General features: G+C 41.2%; 2 protein-coding genes across 5 annotated transcripts in view; both read left to right on the top strand.

Moving 5' to 3' along the window:
• The first annotated feature begins 10,400 nt into the window (after positions 1-10,400).
• On the top strand, positions 10,401-16,866 carry DUSP23 (dual specificity phosphatase 23). Of its 4 annotated transcripts, none has more exons than XM_073566977.1 (3): positions 10,401-10,488; positions 11,698-11,969; positions 13,669-16,866. In XM_073566977.1, exons 1-3 carry the CDS (start codon positions 10,452-10,454, stop codon positions 13,852-13,854), a joined length of 495 nt encoding a protein of 164 aa, XP_073423078.1. In that variant the 5' UTR covers positions 10,401-10,451; the 3' UTR covers positions 13,855-16,866. The 4 variants fall into 4 exon arrangements, with proteins under 4 accessions (XP_073423078.1, XP_073423079.1, XP_073423081.1 ...); XM_073566978.1 differs by having other exon boundaries at positions 10,413-10,521; XM_073566980.1 differs by lacking the exon at positions 10,401-10,488 and adding an exon at positions 10,554-10,695.
• The window catches only part of IGSF9 (immunoglobulin superfamily member 9), a 113,499-nt gene continuing 106,546 nt past the window's right edge, over positions 11,835-18,787 (top strand). Inside the window, exon 1 of the mRNA XM_073566975.1 lies at positions 11,835-11,969. The gene's annotated coding sequence lies outside the window, so the exon portion shown is untranslated. The remainder of the gene's footprint in view (positions 11,970-18,787) is intronic.

The following is an 18,787-nucleotide window of genomic DNA, read 5'->3' as shown; positions in this document are numbered from 1 at the left end:
ATATATACAGAATAATACAGATACTGAGAATAACACCCAGTATACAGGACAGGAGAAGTGGTACTGTGCAGTGTATATATACAGAATAATACAGATACTGAGAATTACACCCAGTATACAGGACAGGAGAAGTGGTACTGTGCAGTATATATACAGAATAATACAGATAGTGAGAATTACACCCAGTATACAGGACAGGAGAAGTGGTACTGTGCAGTGTATATATACAGAATAATACAGATACTGAGAATAACACCCAGTATACAGGACAGGAGAAGTGGTACTGTGCAGTGTATATATACAGAATAATACAGATACTGAGAATTACATCCAGTATTCATGACAGGAGAAGTGGTACTGTGCAGTCTATATACACAGAATAATACAGATACTGAGAATTACACCCAGTATACAGGACAGGAGAAGTGGTACTGTGCAGTGTATATATACAGAATAATACAGATACTGAGAATTACACCCAGTATACAGGACAGGAGAAGTGGTACAGTGCAGTGTATATATACAGAATAATACAGATACTGAGGATTACACCCAGTATACAGGACAGGAGAAGTGGTACTGTGCAGTGTATATATACAGAATAATACAGATACTGAGAATTACACCCAGTATACAGGACAGGAGAAGTGGTACAGTGCAGTGTATATATACAGAATAATACAGATACTGAGTATTACACCCAGTATACAGGACAGGAGAAGTGGTACTGTGCAGTGTATATATACAGAATAATACAGATACTGACAATTACACCCAGTATACAGGACAGGAGAAGTGGTACTGTGCAGTGTATATATACAGAATAATACAGATACTGAGAATAACACCCAGTATACAGGACAGGAGAAGTGGTACTGTGCAGTGTATATATACAGTATAATACAGATACTGAGAATTACACCCAGTATACAGGACAGGAGAAGTGGTACTGTGCAGTGTATATATACAGAATAATACAGGTACTGAGAATTACACCCAGTATACAGGACAGGAGAAGTGGTACTGTGCAGTGTATATATACAGAATAATATAGATAGTGAGAATTACACCCAGTATAAAGGACAGGAGAAGTGGTACTGTGCAGTGTATATACAGAATAATACAGATACTGAGAATTACACCCAGTAAACAGGACAGGAGAAGTGGTACTGTGCAATGTATATATACAGAATAATACAGGTACTGAGAATTACACCCAGTATACAGGACAGGAGAAGTGGTACTGTGCAGTGTATATATACAGAATAATACAGATACTGAGAATTACACCCAATATACAGGACAGGAGAAGTGGTACTGTGCAGTGTATATACAGAATAATACAGACACTGAGAATTACACCCAGTATACAGGACAGGAGAAGTGGTACTGTGCAGTGTATATATACAGAATAATACAGATACTGAGAATTACACCCAGTATACAGGACAGGAGAAGTGGTACTGTGCAGTGTATATACAGAATAATACAGACACTGAGAATTACACCCAGTATACAGGACAGAAGCAGTGGTACTGTGTAGTGTATATACAGAATAATGCAGATACTGAGAATTACACCCAGTGTACAGGACAGGAGAAGTGGTACTGTGCAGTGTATATATACAGAATAATACAGATACTGAGAATTACACCCAGTATACAGGACAGGAGAAGTGGTACTGTGCAGTGTATATATACAGAATAATTCAGATACTGAGAATTACACCCAGTATACAGGACTTGAGAAGTGGTACTGTGCAGTGTATATATACAGAATAATACAGATACTGAGAATTACACCCAGTATACAGGACAGGAGAAGTGGTACTGTGCAGTGTATATATACAGAATAATACAGATACTGAGAATTACACCCAGTGTACAGGACAGGAGAAGTGGTACTGTGCAGTGTATATATACAGAATAATACAGATACTGAGAATTACACCCAGTATACAGGACAGGAGAAGTGGTACTGTGCAGTGTATATATACAGAATAATACAGATACTGAGAATTACACCCATTATACAGGACAGGAGAAGTGGCACTGTGCAGTGTATATATACAGAATAATACAGATACTGAGAATTACACCCAGTGTACAGGACAGGAGAAGTGGTACTGTGCAGTGTATATATACAGAATAATACAGATACTGAGAATTACACCCAGTGTACAGGACAGGAGAAGTGGTAATGTGCAGTGTATATACAGAATAACACAGATACTGAGAATTACACCCAGTATACAGGACAGGAGAAGTGGTACTGTGCAGTGTATATATACAGAATAATACAGATACTGAGAATTACACCCAGTATACAGGACAGGAGAAGTGGTACTGTGCAGTGTATATATACAGAATAATACAGATACTGAGAATTACACCCAGTAAACAGGACAGGAGAAGTGGTACTGTGCAGTGTATATATACAGAATAATACAGATACTGAGAATTACACCCAGTATACAGGACAGGAGAAGTGGTACTGTGCAGTGTATATATACAGAATAATACAGATACTGAGAATTACACCCAGTATACAGGACAGGAGAAGTGGTACTGTGCAGTGTATATATACAGAATAATACAGATACTGAGAATTACACCCAGTATACAGTACAGGAGAAGTGGTACTGTGCAGTGTATATATACAGAATAATACAGATACTGAGAATTACACCCAGTATACAGGACAGGAGAAGTGGTACTGTGCAGTGTATATATACAGAATATTACAGATACTGAGAATTACACCCAGTATACAGGACAGGAGAAGTGGTGCTGCGCAGTGTATATATACAGAATAATACAGATACTGAGAATTACACCCAGTATACAGGACAGGAGAAGTGGTACTGTGCAGTGTATATATACAGAATAATACAGATACTGAGAATTACACCCAGTATACAGGACTAGGAGATGTGGTACTGTGCAGTGTATATATACAGAATAATACAGATACTGAGAATTACACCCAGTATACAGGACAGGAGAAGTGGTACTGTGCAGTGTATATATACAGAATAATACAGATACTGAGAATTACACCCAGTATACAGGACAGGAGAAGTGGTACTGTGCAGTGTATATATACGGTATAATACAGATACTGAGAATTACACCCAGTATACAGGACAGGAGAAGTGGTACTGTGCAGTGTATATACAGAATAATACAGATACTGAGAATTACACCCAGTAAACAGGACAGGAGAAGTGGTACTGTGCAATGTATATATACAGAATAATACAGGTACTGAGAATTACACCCAGTATACAGGACAGGAGAAGTGGTACTGTGCAGTGTATATATACAGAATAATACAGATACTGAGAATTACACCCAGTATACAGGACAGGAGAAGTGGTACTGTGCAGTGTATATATACGGAATAATACAGATACTGAGAATTACACCCAGTATACAGGACAGGAGAAGTGGTACTGTGCAGTGTATATATACAGAATAATACAGATACTGAGAATTACACCCAGTATACAGGACAGGAGAAGTGGTACTGTGCAGTGTATATACAGAATAATACAGATACTGAGAATTACACCCAGTATACAGGACAGGAGAAGTGGTACTGTGCAGTGTATATATACAGAATAATACAGATACTAAGAATTACACCCAGTATACAGGACAGGAGAAGTGGTGCTGTGCAGTGTATATATACAGAATAATACAGATACTGAGAATTACACCCAGTATACAGGACAGGAGAAGTGGTACTGTGCAGTGTATATATACAGAATAATACAGATACTGAGAATTACACCCAGTATACAGGACAGGAGAAGTGGTACTGTGCAGTGTATATATACAGTATAATACAGATACTGAGAATTACACCCAGTATACAGGACAGGAGAAGTGGTACTGTGCAGTATATATATACAGAATAATACAGATACTGAGAATTACACCCAGTATACAGGACAGGAGAAGTGGTACTGTGCAGTGTATATATACAGAATAATACAGATACTGAGAATTACACCCAGTATACAGGACATGAGAAGTGGTACTGTGCAGTGTATATATACAGAATAATACAGATACTGAGAATTACACCCAGTATACAGGACAGGAGAAGTAGTACTGTGCAGTGTATATATACAGAATAATACAGATACTGAGAATTACACCTAGTATACAGGACAGGAGAAGTGGTACTGTGCAGTGTATATATACAGAATAATACAGATACTGAGAATTACACCCAGTATACAGGACAGGAGAAGTGGTACTGTGCATTGTATATATACAGAATAATACAGATACTGAGAATTACACCCAGTATACAGGACAGGAGAAGTGGTACTGTGCCGTGTAAATATACAGAATAATACAGATACTGAGAATTACACCCAGTATACAGGACAGGAGAAGTGGTACTGTGCAATGTATATATACAGAATAATACAGGTACTGAGAATTACACCCAGTATACAGGACAGGAGAAGTGGTGTTGTGCAGTGTATATATACAGAATAATACAGATACTGAGCATTACACCCAGTATACAGGACAGGAGAAGTGGTACTGTGCAGTGTATATATATACAGTATAATACAGATACTGAGAATTACACCCAGTATCCAGGACAGGAGAAGTGGTACTGTGCAGTGTATATATACAGAATAATACAGATACTGAGAATTACACCCAGTATACAGTAGAAGTGGCACTGTGCAGTGTATATATACAGAATAATACAGATACTGAGAATTACACCCAGTATACAGGACAGGAGAAGTGGCACTGTGCAGTGTATATATACAGAATAATACAGATACTGAGAATTACACCCAGTATACAGGACAGGAAAAGTGGTACTGTGCAGTGTATATATACAGAATAATACAGATACTGAGAATTACACCCAGTATACAGGACAGGAGAAGTGGTACTGTGCAGTGTATATATACGGAATAATACAGATACTGAGAATTACACCCAGTATACAGGACAGGAGAAGTGGTACTGTGCGGTGTATATATACAGAATAATACAGATACTGAGAATTACACCCAGTATACAGGACAGGAGAAGTGGTACTGTGCAGTGTATATATACAGAATAATACAGATACTGAGAATTACACCCAGTATACAGGACAGGATAAGTGTTACTGTGCAGTGTATATATACAGAATAATACAGATACTGAGAATTACACCCAGTATACAGGACAGGAGAAGTGGTACTGTGCAGTGTATATATACAGAATAATACAGATACTGAGGATTACACCCAGTATACAGGACAGGAGAAGTGGTACTGTGCAGTGTATATATACAGAATAATACAGATACTGAGAATTACACCCAGTATACAGGACAGGAGAAGTGGTACTGTGCGGTGTATATATACAGAATAATACAGATACTGAGAATTACACCCAGTATACAGGACAGGATAAGTGGTACTGTGCAGTGTATATATACAGAATAATACAGATACTGAGAATTACACCCAGTATACAGGACAGGATAAGTGGTACTGTGCAGTGTATATATACAGAATAATACAGATACTGAGAATTACACCCAGTATACAGGACAGGAGAAGTGGTACTGTGCAGTGTATATATACAGAATAATACAGATACTGAGGATTACACCCAGTATACAGGACAGGAGAAGTGGTACTGTGCAGTGTATATATACAGAATAATACAGATACTGAGAATTACACCCAGTATACAGGACAGGAGAAGTGGTACTGTGCAGTGTATATATACAGAATAATACAGATACTGAGAATTACACCCAGTATACAGGACAGGAGAAGTGGTACTGTGCAGTGTATATATACAGAATAATACAGATACTGAGAATTACACCCAGTATACAGGACAGGAGAAGTGGTACTGTGCAGTGTATATATACAGAATAATACAGATACTGAGAATTACACCCAGTATACAGGACAGGAGAAGTGGTACTGTGCAATGTATATACAGAATAATACAGATACTGAGAATTACACCCAGTATACAGGACAGGAGAAGTGGTACTGTGCAGTGTATATATACAGAATAATGCAGATACTGAGAATTACACCCAGTATACAGGACAGGAGAAGTGGTACTGTGCAGTGTATATATACAGAATAATACAGATACTGAGAACTACACCCAGTATACAGGACAGGAGAAGTGGTACTGTGCAGTGTATATATACAGAATAATACAGATACTGAGAATTACACCCAGTATACAGGACAGGAGAAGTGGTACTGTGCAGTGTATATATACAGAATAATACAAATACTGAGAATTACACCCAGTATACAGGACAGGAGAAGTGGTACTGTGCAGTGTATATATATACAGAATAATACAGATACTGAGAATTACACCCAGTATACAGGACAGGAGAAGTGGTACTGTGCAGTGTATATATACAGAATAATACAGATACTGAGAATTACACCCAGTATACAGGACAGGAGAAGTGGTACTGTGCAGTGTATATATACAGAATAATACAGATACTGAGAGTTACACCCAGTATACAGGACAGGAGAAGTGGTACTGTGCAGTGTATATATACAGAATAATACAGATACTGAGAATAACACCCAGTATACAGGACAGGAGAAGTGGTACTGTGCAGTGTATATACAGAATAATACAGATACTGAGATTTACACCCAGTATACAGGACAGGATAAGTGGTACTGTGCAGTGTATATATACAGAATAATACAGATACTGAGAATTACACCCAGTATACAGGACAGGAGAAGTGGTACTGTGCAGTGTATATATACAGAATAATACAGATACTGAGAATTACACCCAGTATACAGGACAGGAGAAGTGGTACTGTGCAGTGTATATATACAGAATAATACAGATACTGAGAATTACACCCAGTATACAGGACAGGAGAAGTGGTACTGTGCAGTGTATATATACAGAATAATACAGATACTGAGAGTTACACCCAGTATACAGGACAGGAGAAGTGGTACTGTGCAGTGTATATATACAGAATAATACAGATACTGAGAATAATACCCAGTATACAGGACAGGAGAAGTGGTACTGTGCAGTGTATATACAGAATAATACAGATACTGAGATTTACACCCAGTATACAGGACAGGATAAGTGGTACTGTGCAGTGTATATATACAGAATAATGCAGATACTGAGAATTACACCCAGTATACAGGACAGGAGAAGTGGTACTGTGCAGTGTATATATACAGAATAATACAGATACTGAGAACTACACCCAGTATACAGGACAGGAGAAGTGGTACTGTGCAGTGTATATATACAGAATAATACAGATACTGAGAATTACACCCAGTATACAGGACAGGAGAAGTGGTACTGTGCAGTGTATATATACAGAATAATACAAATACTGAGAATTACACCCAGTATACAGGACAGGAGAAGTGGTACTGTGCAGTGTATATATACAGAATAATACAGATACTGAGAATTACACCCAGTATACAGGACAGGAGAAGTGGTACTGTGCAGTGTATATATACAGAATAATACAGATACTGAGAATTACACCCAGTATACAGGACAGGAGAAGTGGTACTGTGCAGTGTATATATACAGAATAATACAGATACTGAGAGTTACACCCAGTATACAGGACAGGAGAAGTGGTACTGTGCAGTGTATATATACAGAATAATACAGATACTGAGAATAACACCCAGTATACAGGACAGGAGAAGTGGTACTGTGCAGTGTATATATACAGAATAATACAGATACTGAGAATTACACCCAGTATACAGGACAGGATAAGTGGTACTGTGCAGTGTATATATACAGAATAATACAGATACTGAGAATTACACCCAGTATACAGGACAGGAGAAGTGGTACTGTGCAGTGTATATATACAGAATAATACAGATACTGAGAATTACACCCAGTATACAGGACAGGAGAAGTGGTACTGTGCAGTGTATATATACAGAATAATACAGATATTGAGAATTACACCCAGTATACAGGACAGGAGAAGTGGTACTGTGTAGTGTATATATACAGAATAATACAGATACTGAGAGTTACACCCAGTATACAGGACAGGAGAAGTGGTACTGTGCAGTGTATATATACAGAATAATACAGATACTGAGAATAACACCCAGTATACAGGACAGGAGAAGTGGTACTGTGCAGTGTATATATACAGAATAATACAGATACTGAGAATTACACCCAGTATACAGGACAGGAGAAGTGGTACTGTGCAGTATATATACAGAATAATACAGATAGTGAGAATTACACCCAGTATACAGGACAGGAGAAGTGGTACTGTGCAGTGTATATATACAGAATAATACAGATACTGAGAATAACACCCAGTATACAGGACAGGAGAAGTGGTACTGTGCAGTGTATATATACAGAATAATACAGATACTGAGAATTACATCCAGTATTCATGACAGGAGAAGTGGTACTGTGCAGTCTATATACACAGAATAATACAGATACTGAGAATTACACCCAGTATACAGGACAGGAGAAGTGGTACTGTGCAGTGTATATATACAGAATAATACAGATACTGAGAATTACACCCAGTATACAGGACAGGAGAAGTGGTACAGTGCAGTGTATATATACAGAATAATACAGATACTGAGGATTACACCCAGTATACAGGACAGGAGAAGTGGTACTGTGCAGTGTATATATACAGAATAATACAGATACTGAGAATTACACCCAGTATACAGGACAGGAGAAGTGATACTGCGCAGTGTATATATACAGAATAATACAGATACTGAGAATTACACCCAGTATACAGGACAGGATAAGTGGAACTATGCAGTGTATATACAGAATAATACAGATACTGAGAATTACACCCAGTATACAGGACAGGAGAAGTGGTACAGTGCAGTGTATATATACAGAATAATACAGATACTGAGTATTACACCCAGTATACAGGACAGGAGAAGTGGTACTGTGCAGTGTATATATACAGAATAATACAGATACTGACAATTACACCCAGTATACAGGACAGGAGAAGTGGTGCTGTGCAGTGTGTATATACAGAATAATAGAGATACTGATAATTACACCCAGTATACAGGGCAGGAGAAGTGGTACAGTGCAGTGTATATATACAGAATAATACAGATACTGAGTATTACACCCAGTATACAGGACAGGAGAAGTGGTACTGTGCAGTGTATATATACAGCATAATACAGATACTGAGAATTACACCCAGTATACAGGAGAAGTGGTACTGTGCAGTGTATATATACAGAATAATACAGATACTGAGGATTACACCCAGTATACAGGACAGGAGAAGTGGTACTGTGCAGTGTATATATACAGAATAATACAGATACTGAGAATTACACCCAGTATACAGGACAGGAGAAGTGATACTGCGCAGTGTATATATACAGAATAATACAGATACTGAGAATTACACCCAGTATACAGGACAGGATAAGTGGAACTATGCAGTGTATATACAGAATAATACAGATACTGAGAATTACACCCAGTATACAGGACAGGAGAAGTGGTACAGTGCAGTGTATATATACAGAATAATACAGATACTGAGTATTACACCCAGTATACAGGACAGGAGAAGTGGTACTGTGCAGTGTATATATACAGAATAATACAGATACTGACAATTACACCCAGTATACAGGACAGGAGAAGTGGTACTGTGCAGTGTATATATACAGAATAATACAGATACTGAGAATAACACCCAGTATACAGGACAGGAGAAGTGGTACTGTGCAGTGTATATATACAGAATAATACAGATACTGAGAATTACACCCAGTGTACAGGACAGGAGAAGTGGTACTGTGCAGTGTATATATACAGAATAATACAGATACTGAGAATAACACCCAGTATACAGGACAGGAGAAGTGGTACTGTGCAGTGTATATATACAGAATAATACAGATACTGAGAATTACACCCAGTGTACAGGACAGGAGAAGTGGTACTGTGCAGTGTATATATACAGAATAATACAGATACTGAGAATTACACCCAGTATACAGGACAGGAGAAGTGGTACTGTGCAGTGTATATATACAGAATAATACAGATACTGAGAATAACACCCAGTATACAGGACAGGAGAAGTGGTACTGTGCAGTGTATATATACAGAATAATACAGATACTGAGAATTACACCAAGTATACAGGACAGGAGAAGTGGTACTGTGCAGTGTATATATACAGAATAATACAGATACTGAGAATTACACCCAGTGTACAGGACAGGAGAAGTGGTACTGTGTAGTGTATACATATATAGATATAAGGAGATCTCCGGTTTCTTCAGTGTCCAAGCTTTGTGCTTTGCACACTGTCCCTAGGTCGGTGGTTGTTGCAGCGCTTGGTTTACAGTCCCTAGGCCCTATCATGTGATGTCACTTGGAGGGTATTCCTGGCTGCAGCTGTTCGGTCAGTGTGGGTGTTCCTGAGGCCCTGGGGTTGGTGCGTGACTGAGTAATGGGGTTTTATGTTCCACCCTTGTACGGGTGACCTTGGGGTTGGTCGTTAAGGGGCTTAATACAACTGAGGTCCTGTCCTTTTCCTGAATGGTTGCTTCTCTAGTACTGGCTCTATGCCTGCAGTCGAGTCTTTCCTAACTTGAGTGCACCCTTCCTGGTAATGGATGCGGTAGGCTGAATGATACAATGTAGGGTTTTCTATACATTTGTGTTTGGTTTATGACTTTTTTTCCTCTGAGCTCATGGTAAATTGCTCTCCGTCACTTACTGTGTAGTGAACTCATGTATGCCGGCCTGGTGCGCGATACTTGTGATGGCCTGGGAACGTTGGGGGGCGCTAGTGTCCTGTGATTGACACTCGGCTCTCCCAGAAAGAGACTGAATACACCTCAGCAGAAAAGAGGACCTTATCAATGTTTTTTAGTTTGAGGCCAGGTTGGCCCCTACTCTCCTGCGGCCCAGGAAGGGGCTTCTGTGTCTGGCACTGGTGAGGTGGGGGCTCATGTTACACTGTGTCCTAATATACATGGGGTGAACGGCTATGTATATCTCCTGCCACTGGTTGTAGCTTTGTGACATCTGATGCCCAGCAGAAGGTACAACATGGTCTCTTGTCCATTTTTCTGGCATTATTTTTAATCCCATGGGCAAAATGTATAAATATATCGATTCTAAGATAGTTTACTAGGGGGCACTAATGACCAAACCTGCCGGGTTATAGCCAGACCATGCCCTCTGTTGACCTGTCTTATACTCTAGTCAGACTGGGAGCCGAATGTCATATCTTTAGCACCCGCCCTAGTCTAGTTGGCATCTCCCATTCATCCCCATCAGCACTGGGTGCTGTCTGTTGGGAGACAAAGAGCCATGTTGCCCAAAGCAGTAAAACCAGGCGCACTTACTGCCCTTTTCACTGTGATGCCTTCATTCCCCATCAATCAGGACCTAGATTTGCATCTTTATAACTGGCACCTATAGTATGGCATCCATTGCACAATGGGCAAGTCACAGCCCTTCTGCCATGTTGTGTGCTTCAGGGGCAGCCTGCTTGCATAGTGCCACACTACATTGGTGGTATTACACTGCATTTCCAGTCACGTAATAGGTGCCAGTCTTAGCTTATTCGCATTCACCCAGACCCTTTTGATATCTCTTACAGCAATGCCCCCTGTCCCACCACACAACTTTTCCTGGGTGGAACCCGGCCTTGTGGCTGGCATGGCGATGCCCCGTCTACCGGCTCATTATGACTACCTCTACGAGAATGGTATCCGACACCTCGTGACCCTGACTGAGCACAAACCCCCTTACCAGGACACCTGCCCTGGCATCACTCTTCACCGTATCCGTATCGTGGACTTCTGCCCACCCAGCCTGGAGCAGATAAAGACTTTCCTGAAGATTGTGGAGGATGCCAGAGTCAAAGGAGAGGTCAGTGTCAAAGACCTGCAGGCGATATGTTATGATGAGGGTCTTAGGGTCCCGTTTCACTTAGCGACGCACCAGCGATCCTAACAACGATACGACCCGGTCAAGATCTCTGGTGCGTTGCTAAATGGTCGCTAGTAAGCTGCCAAACAGGCAGATCTCTTCAGCGACGCAGCAACCATCCAGCGATCCTGGGCGGTCATTGGGACTTTGTCACACGGCATCAAGGGTAAATAGTCGCCGGAAAGGCTTCCCTTATAGGTACGAGTTATTGAGGTGCTGCCAGTGAGGGGGGGATATACATATCACCAGTCCAGGCTGGGGATATATATATAAACCTCCCGGCCATCACTGTCAGTGTTACCCACTAACACAGTACCGTTTGCTGCCGCCTCATTTGAAAAGCCTATTCCGACAGCAGGCTTATGTCAGGTCAGAAACCAACCCAGGTAGCGTATAATAACCAACGGAGCGTGCGGACGTGGGGATTCGTGTATCAATATAAAAGAGCAGCACAAGATTAATTTTGTATTTAATCGCCGAAAAGGCGCGCTAGAAATATACAGGTATATATTTACAAGAGCAATATACAGGTAAACAGTCAAGAGTAGTAAAAGGATAGGTTGCAATTACCATGTTATGTAGCATGTGACCACAGGGAGGCGCTGATGGATCACAGGTCCAAAACTTAGTTACGTGGTTTTCTTGGCTGCGTCAGCTAACGGATCCTCCTACCAGTAGAAAACTAAGCTCAAAATGAGCAGCTGTCTCTTATCTCCTAGGCTGTTCCCTCCCACACTCTGTGCCCACCTCTGGGCTTGTGCAGCCTCTCTCCTCCCATCTCTGAGAGTATGATTTTCCAAGCAGAACTGTGGATGGCCCATAACTTTCCGCCTGTAGCTCCAAATGGGTTAGTGGTGCCACCACTGAGTTCCGCTGGATTTGATCTGTGCAGGGAGACCAAATATTCCTACCGTATGTAATCCCTGGTAGCTACGCTTCATAACTCCATAACGCAGAGTGCTACAGGTGGCTGCCGGGCACGGGCGTGTGGGAGAAGGAATGCCAGTTACGATTATGTGCTTGGCTAGTCTCAGAGATATTCTGTTATTATAGGTCATTTCCCAGATTCAATACCTTAGAGCCTTGCTGTGGCCTGTAGTGCATGAGTTAGACAATAGGAATCCAGTTTGGCTGTTCCTGCACTAGAACTCACACCCTTGTGCTAATTGCTAGTCACCAAGCCTCAAAGAGCTTGTTCCTGGAGTTTTTAATTAAAGAAAAACATTGATCCTGGGGAATGCCAATGGTGGGAGGCACATTCCAGGAGTGAAGTTAGATGTCCTGACCCTATAATCCAAAATGGGGTCTCCCTCGTCCCTCACACAGACCTAATGGTTGTCACAGCTGAGGGTTTGTTACAAGGTTCAACCCAGGCAGTCCTGTGTGAATACAGACTGTGTAGCTCATGGAGGATTGTCTAGACTAGATATAATTGTAGCAAACCCTCTGCAGTGAGAACAATTAGATGTGTTCAGCTTTTGCCTTCCATTCTCTGACAGCAAGCAGGTATATTTTAAAAATGATGTACCATGCTGTGCCGTTATAATAATGACGAATAAGACATATGTATACACATTCAGCACAAGGTCTCTTACTTTCACAGTACCCACAAAATCTGACATTCTACCTTCTCGCCTAGGCTGTCGCAGTTCATTGCCTTCACGGTTACGGCCGGACTGGTACCATGTTGGCTTGCTATCTGGTAAAATCCAGAAAGATCACCGGAGTGGACGCCATTCATGAAATCCGCCAGCTCCGGCGTGGATCCATAGAGACAACCGAGCAGGAAAAGGCAGTGATACAGTTCCACAACCACATTAAGTGACAAAGTATACCCTCCCAGCAACTATGCAATATAATGAAGGCAATCAGTGCAACACGTAGTATTTATGTAGATTATCGGGGAGCACAGTGGCTCAGTGGTTAGCACTGTTGCTTTGCAATGTTGGGGTCCTGGGTTCAAGTCCCAGCAACATCTGCAAGGAGTTTGCATGTTCTCCACGTGTTTGTGTGCATTTCCTCCCACACTCCCAAGACTGATAGGTAATCTAGATTGTGAGTCCCAATGGGGACAGTGATTATGTCTGTAAAGTGTTGTGGAATTAACGGCGCTATATAAGTGAGTAAAGTAAATAAGTATGTTGATGAAGCATTGTATGTTGGAAATAACATGTGGGAGTCATGTCCTGATAGAGGCTGATGAATGAAAGAATAATCATTACGTATGGGCTGATTTAATAGATCATTAAAAAGAGGCTGAAGAATAGAGGAAAGGTCTTTACACGGCCTGAAAAATAGATGAAACGCCTCAAACTTCTACAGTGACCTTTCCTCTACTCCAGCCTTTATGTAATGAACTTTCAGCTATTGTCCAGCCCTTGTGTGATGACCTTTCCTCTTTTCTTCAACCTCTCTGTAATGACTTTTCCTCTAATCTTCAGCCCCTTTGTAATAACCTGGTCACCACTGATCATCCAATGATATTAAATTCCAATAGCATTACCTATGATAATCCCCAATATACTCTAAAATTACCTCTACCTACACAACGGACAGATAATGAAGAGAAAATATGTGGCTGCCAAAGGGGCCCTTGACAATAGATGGGAGCCAGCCCCGGTTGGTCTCTGCTCTCTTGTTACTAGGGAGGGAGAACATGTGCAATACTAGCATATCAAGGGGAACTCATTTTGATTTTTGCTATGAGGCCATTTCTGTGCTATGTACACCACTGGTGCCACCATTTTTCCATTTAATGAGTAGACCCTATAGTGACTGGATGGAGTTTGCATATAGTGATGAGCGAGTATACTCGTTGCTCGGGTGTCCTCCGAGTATTTTGGTGTGCTCGGAGATTTAGTTTGTGTCGACGTAGCTGCATGATTTGCGGCTTCTGGACAGGCTGAATACATGTGAGGAATGCCAGTTTGTTAGGGAATCCCCACATGTATTCAGACTGTCTAGCTGCTGCAAATCATGCAGCTGCTTTGACAGCCTGAAGCATGCTTGGGAAAACCTGAACAACGAGTATATTCGCTCATCGCTATTTGCATAGTTTGTCACTTTTTGAAATTCCCAATCCGCTTGTGAAAAGCATGGGTTATCACATGACTGCTGCTTGGCCATCAGGAAACCTGGATTATGGGCATTAACTGCTGCATCACTTAAGGATTTCTCACTATTTTATCCGTAAATACAGATAAGCAGCCAAGGGTGTGGAGGGGGCTCAGTAAGAAAATAAAAGCTTTCTTTCTAGCAGTCAGTAACACATCTATTGCCATTATAGTACCTACCTGGCTTGGGGCACAGTTGTAAGGATCCAGGATCTGCTTTGCTCTGAAGGTGTACTTTGGTGCATATTCACTTTAGCCATAGAGAACCATAGGGGACTTACTAGTACCCTCCCCAAATCCTTGTATATGGCACCCATGTAGCCAACAGATATATTCAATCAAGGCTTGGCCCCATCTTTCCAAGAGATTTGGTCTGCCTCCAGACCTTGTAGAAAAATGTTGGCATCAGGTCCCCTCTTCCTCCTATTCCGCAGGGAGAGGGCCATTGATAACCACTGAGAGGCTTAGGCTATGTGCACACGTTGCGGAACTCCCGCGGAAGTTACCGCGGGAATTCCATTCCGCGGGAAAACCGCATTTTAAATTCCCGCGAATTTCCTGCGGAAAAACTAGCGATTTGCAAGCGTAATTAGCTTGCAGAATGCTAGCGTTTTCCAAGCGATCTGTAGCATCACTTGGAGAACTGATTGATAGGTTGATCACACTCGTCAAACATAGTGTTTGACTAGTGTGACCAACTTCTTACTATTGAGGCTGCCTATGCGGCATCAGTAGTAAAAAGATCTAATGTTAAAAGTAATTAAAAAAAAAAAAATCGTGTTTTTCTCACCTTCCGACGTCCCGCGCAGCGTTCCAGATCCTCGTGATGCTCCCGTTCCCAGTAATGCCTTGCAAGACCTTTGATGATGTAGCGGTCTCGCGATACTGTAGCAGTCTCGCGAGACCGCTACGTCATCACAGGTCCTTGCCGCAAGGCATTACTGGGAACGGGAGTTGGCGGGAGCATCGGTAAGGCTGCGCGGGATGCCGGAAGGTGAATATAACCCAATTTTTTTTTTTTTCAATTTTAATTCTATTTTTTTACAGGGATATGGTACCCACAGCCCGGAGGACAGTCTCCTCTCCTCCACCCCCTGGGTACCATCCGCAAATGTTCTTCTTACTTTTCGCATAGTGGGCACAGCCACATGCGGAAAGTAAGCAGAACAATGCATTCCTATGGGTGAGGGATCACCGGGATTACGCAAAACTAATGAGCATGCTGCGTATTTTTCCGCGATGCGATTCTGCCGTCGGAAAATCTGCAGTATTAGCACAGCATTGCGGAATCCCATAGCATTGCACGGGATGCTGGTTTTTTTTTTTGTGTTTTCGTGGCAAAATCGCGCGTTAAACACCGCCGCGAAAACACACAAAAAAAAACCGCAACATGTGAACACAACCTTAGACTTAACTCAAGGAGATGAACTGGACTAAATGGGGCCCACCTGCCTCAATTTTTAGGTGATGCCGATTATAAACTGCATTTTATTCTTTTCTGCATTTATCATTACTAGGGGTGCAATCTATAGATAGTTTTAAGTGGATGATAATAAAAGGCAGATACAGGATGATCTGGAGTGTTCCGACATGGGCAATTCATGTGGTCTGTGAGTGATGTAAGGTTCTGCTCTCCGTGTGTTGCTGATTTAGTCAGCGGCTGTGTCTTTGTATAGAAATATCCGGCGCTTGTTACAACAAGCCACATCCGGAGGGGAAAAAGAACACTGGATCAACGAAGACAAAGAAACCACCAGCTAAGCATTGAGTGTGTTATTACTGAAAATATTAACCCCCTGACCTGGATGGGCACAATAGGAGCCACTGTACAGTGACCCTGAGGAGGACATCAGTGACAGCTAGTAATAAATCACATATACTTGATGGTAAAAAAACCTCAAAAACATAAGAAATAATTGTCCTGGTGGTAAATAAAGTAACTGAATCCTATCATTTCTCACCTAGGGGGCGCACTTTCCAACACTTCATGAGATGCAGTCACTGCATAGTTGGAACCCACCAATTTTTAAGTTTCTTTGCACATGAAATGTTAGTGTGATACTAGTTACTACTTGTGGAAGTCAGGGAGTCTGATGTCAAAAGTATGGAGGGTACGTCATACACAGAGGGGTGAGGCAAAGGTGTAGTCAGGTCACAGTTTTGGGTCAGAACTTCAAGAAGGTAGTAATCAAGGCAAAGGGGCTAGGCAAAAGGATGGTCAACAGAGGACGCATCTGGTCCATATCTGTTCCAATGAATGATATACTGGAGGGAATTACAGACCATCTGAGAATCCATAATTTTTTGTACCTTGTACTCTAAACTGTCATAGACAGAAACCAAAGAAGGCTGGGATGAGGGAGACAAAATCGAAGGGACAAACTCATTGTAATGGGATTCATGGAATAAGTTAAGGATGTGAAGAAATGGATGAAATTTCAACCTAAAAGCCACTGGATTGACAACTTTCAGAATCTCATAAGGACCGATGAACTTCGAATCTAACTTTGCCGACAGTACTTTAGGTTTAATATTTTTGGATGACAATCAAACCTTATCACCAACTTTCAAGAAAGATCCCACTAAATGTTTTCTATATACCTTTAGTTTTTGGTGAATCTCAACGGCCTCCATATTCTTTTGAACCTACCTCCAAACATCCCTGAGTTTCTGTATTTTGAAATCCACCCCACAACATTCAGAACTTATCCTAGAAAACTCACCAAAATGGGGATGAAAACCATAATTACAAAACACGGTAAGGTCAGAGTGGACTGATTCACCCTATTAACGACCAACTCAGCAAGAGGTAAAAATTAAGACCAGTCCTCCTGCTGAGCTACAATAAAATACCTTAAAATTTGTTCCAAATATTGATTTCTCCTCTCAGTCTGACCATTGGTTTCAGAGTGGTAGGCAGAGGAAAATGACAATGCATCCCCAGTTTCTTACTATACACTCTCCAGAATTTAGAGACATATTTGCACCAATGTTAAGAGGAATTCCATGTAATCTCAGAACATAGCAAATAAGCAACCAGGCAAGTGTCTTAGCATTAGGTAACCCTGATAAAGGAACAAAATGAGCCTGTTTACTGAATCAGAGAACCACCACCCAAATAACAGTTTTCCACCAAAAAATGAGTCCACTGTCTTTCTGGAATTGGCAATGGAAACAATTCCACGGCCGGCCGGTTATGACAGACTTTTGCAAGTGTGCACACTAAAGGCAAATACAAAATCTTTAATACCATTGTTCATAGATGGCCACCGAAAAAGTCTAGGAATCGCTTTCTGCGTAGCTGTGACCTCAGGATGTCCAAGATAGAATCATGAAACTCCTGCAACAAATTCAATCCTAGGTACACAGGTACAAATAATTTGGACCCTGGAGTAGCGAATGGGGCCAACGCCTGGACTTTGCGGATATCCGCCTCGAACTCTGAGGATAAAACAGAAACCACAATGCCCTTATGGAGAACGGAGGATGGTAGTTCAGGAGGAGAAACTGAACTATGATTGCGTGATAATGCGTCCGCCTTAACATTCTTGGACCCTGGCCTGAATGGGATAAGAGAAATTGAACCTAGAGAAAAATAAAGACCATCTGGCCTGTCTAGGAGTTAGTAGTTTACCTGATTCAATA

This window comes from Dendrobates tinctorius, unplaced genomic scaffold (genome assembly GCF_039654945.1).
Source record: "Dendrobates tinctorius isolate UK_male_01 unplaced genomic scaffold, ASM3965494v1 ptg000019l, whole genome shotgun sequence".
Taxonomy (NCBI): Eukaryota; Metazoa; Chordata; class Amphibia; order Anura; family Dendrobatidae; genus Dendrobates; species Dendrobates tinctorius.
The sequence above is the reverse complement of the archived record's forward strand: the minus strand, read 5'-3'. Positions and strand labels throughout refer to the sequence as shown.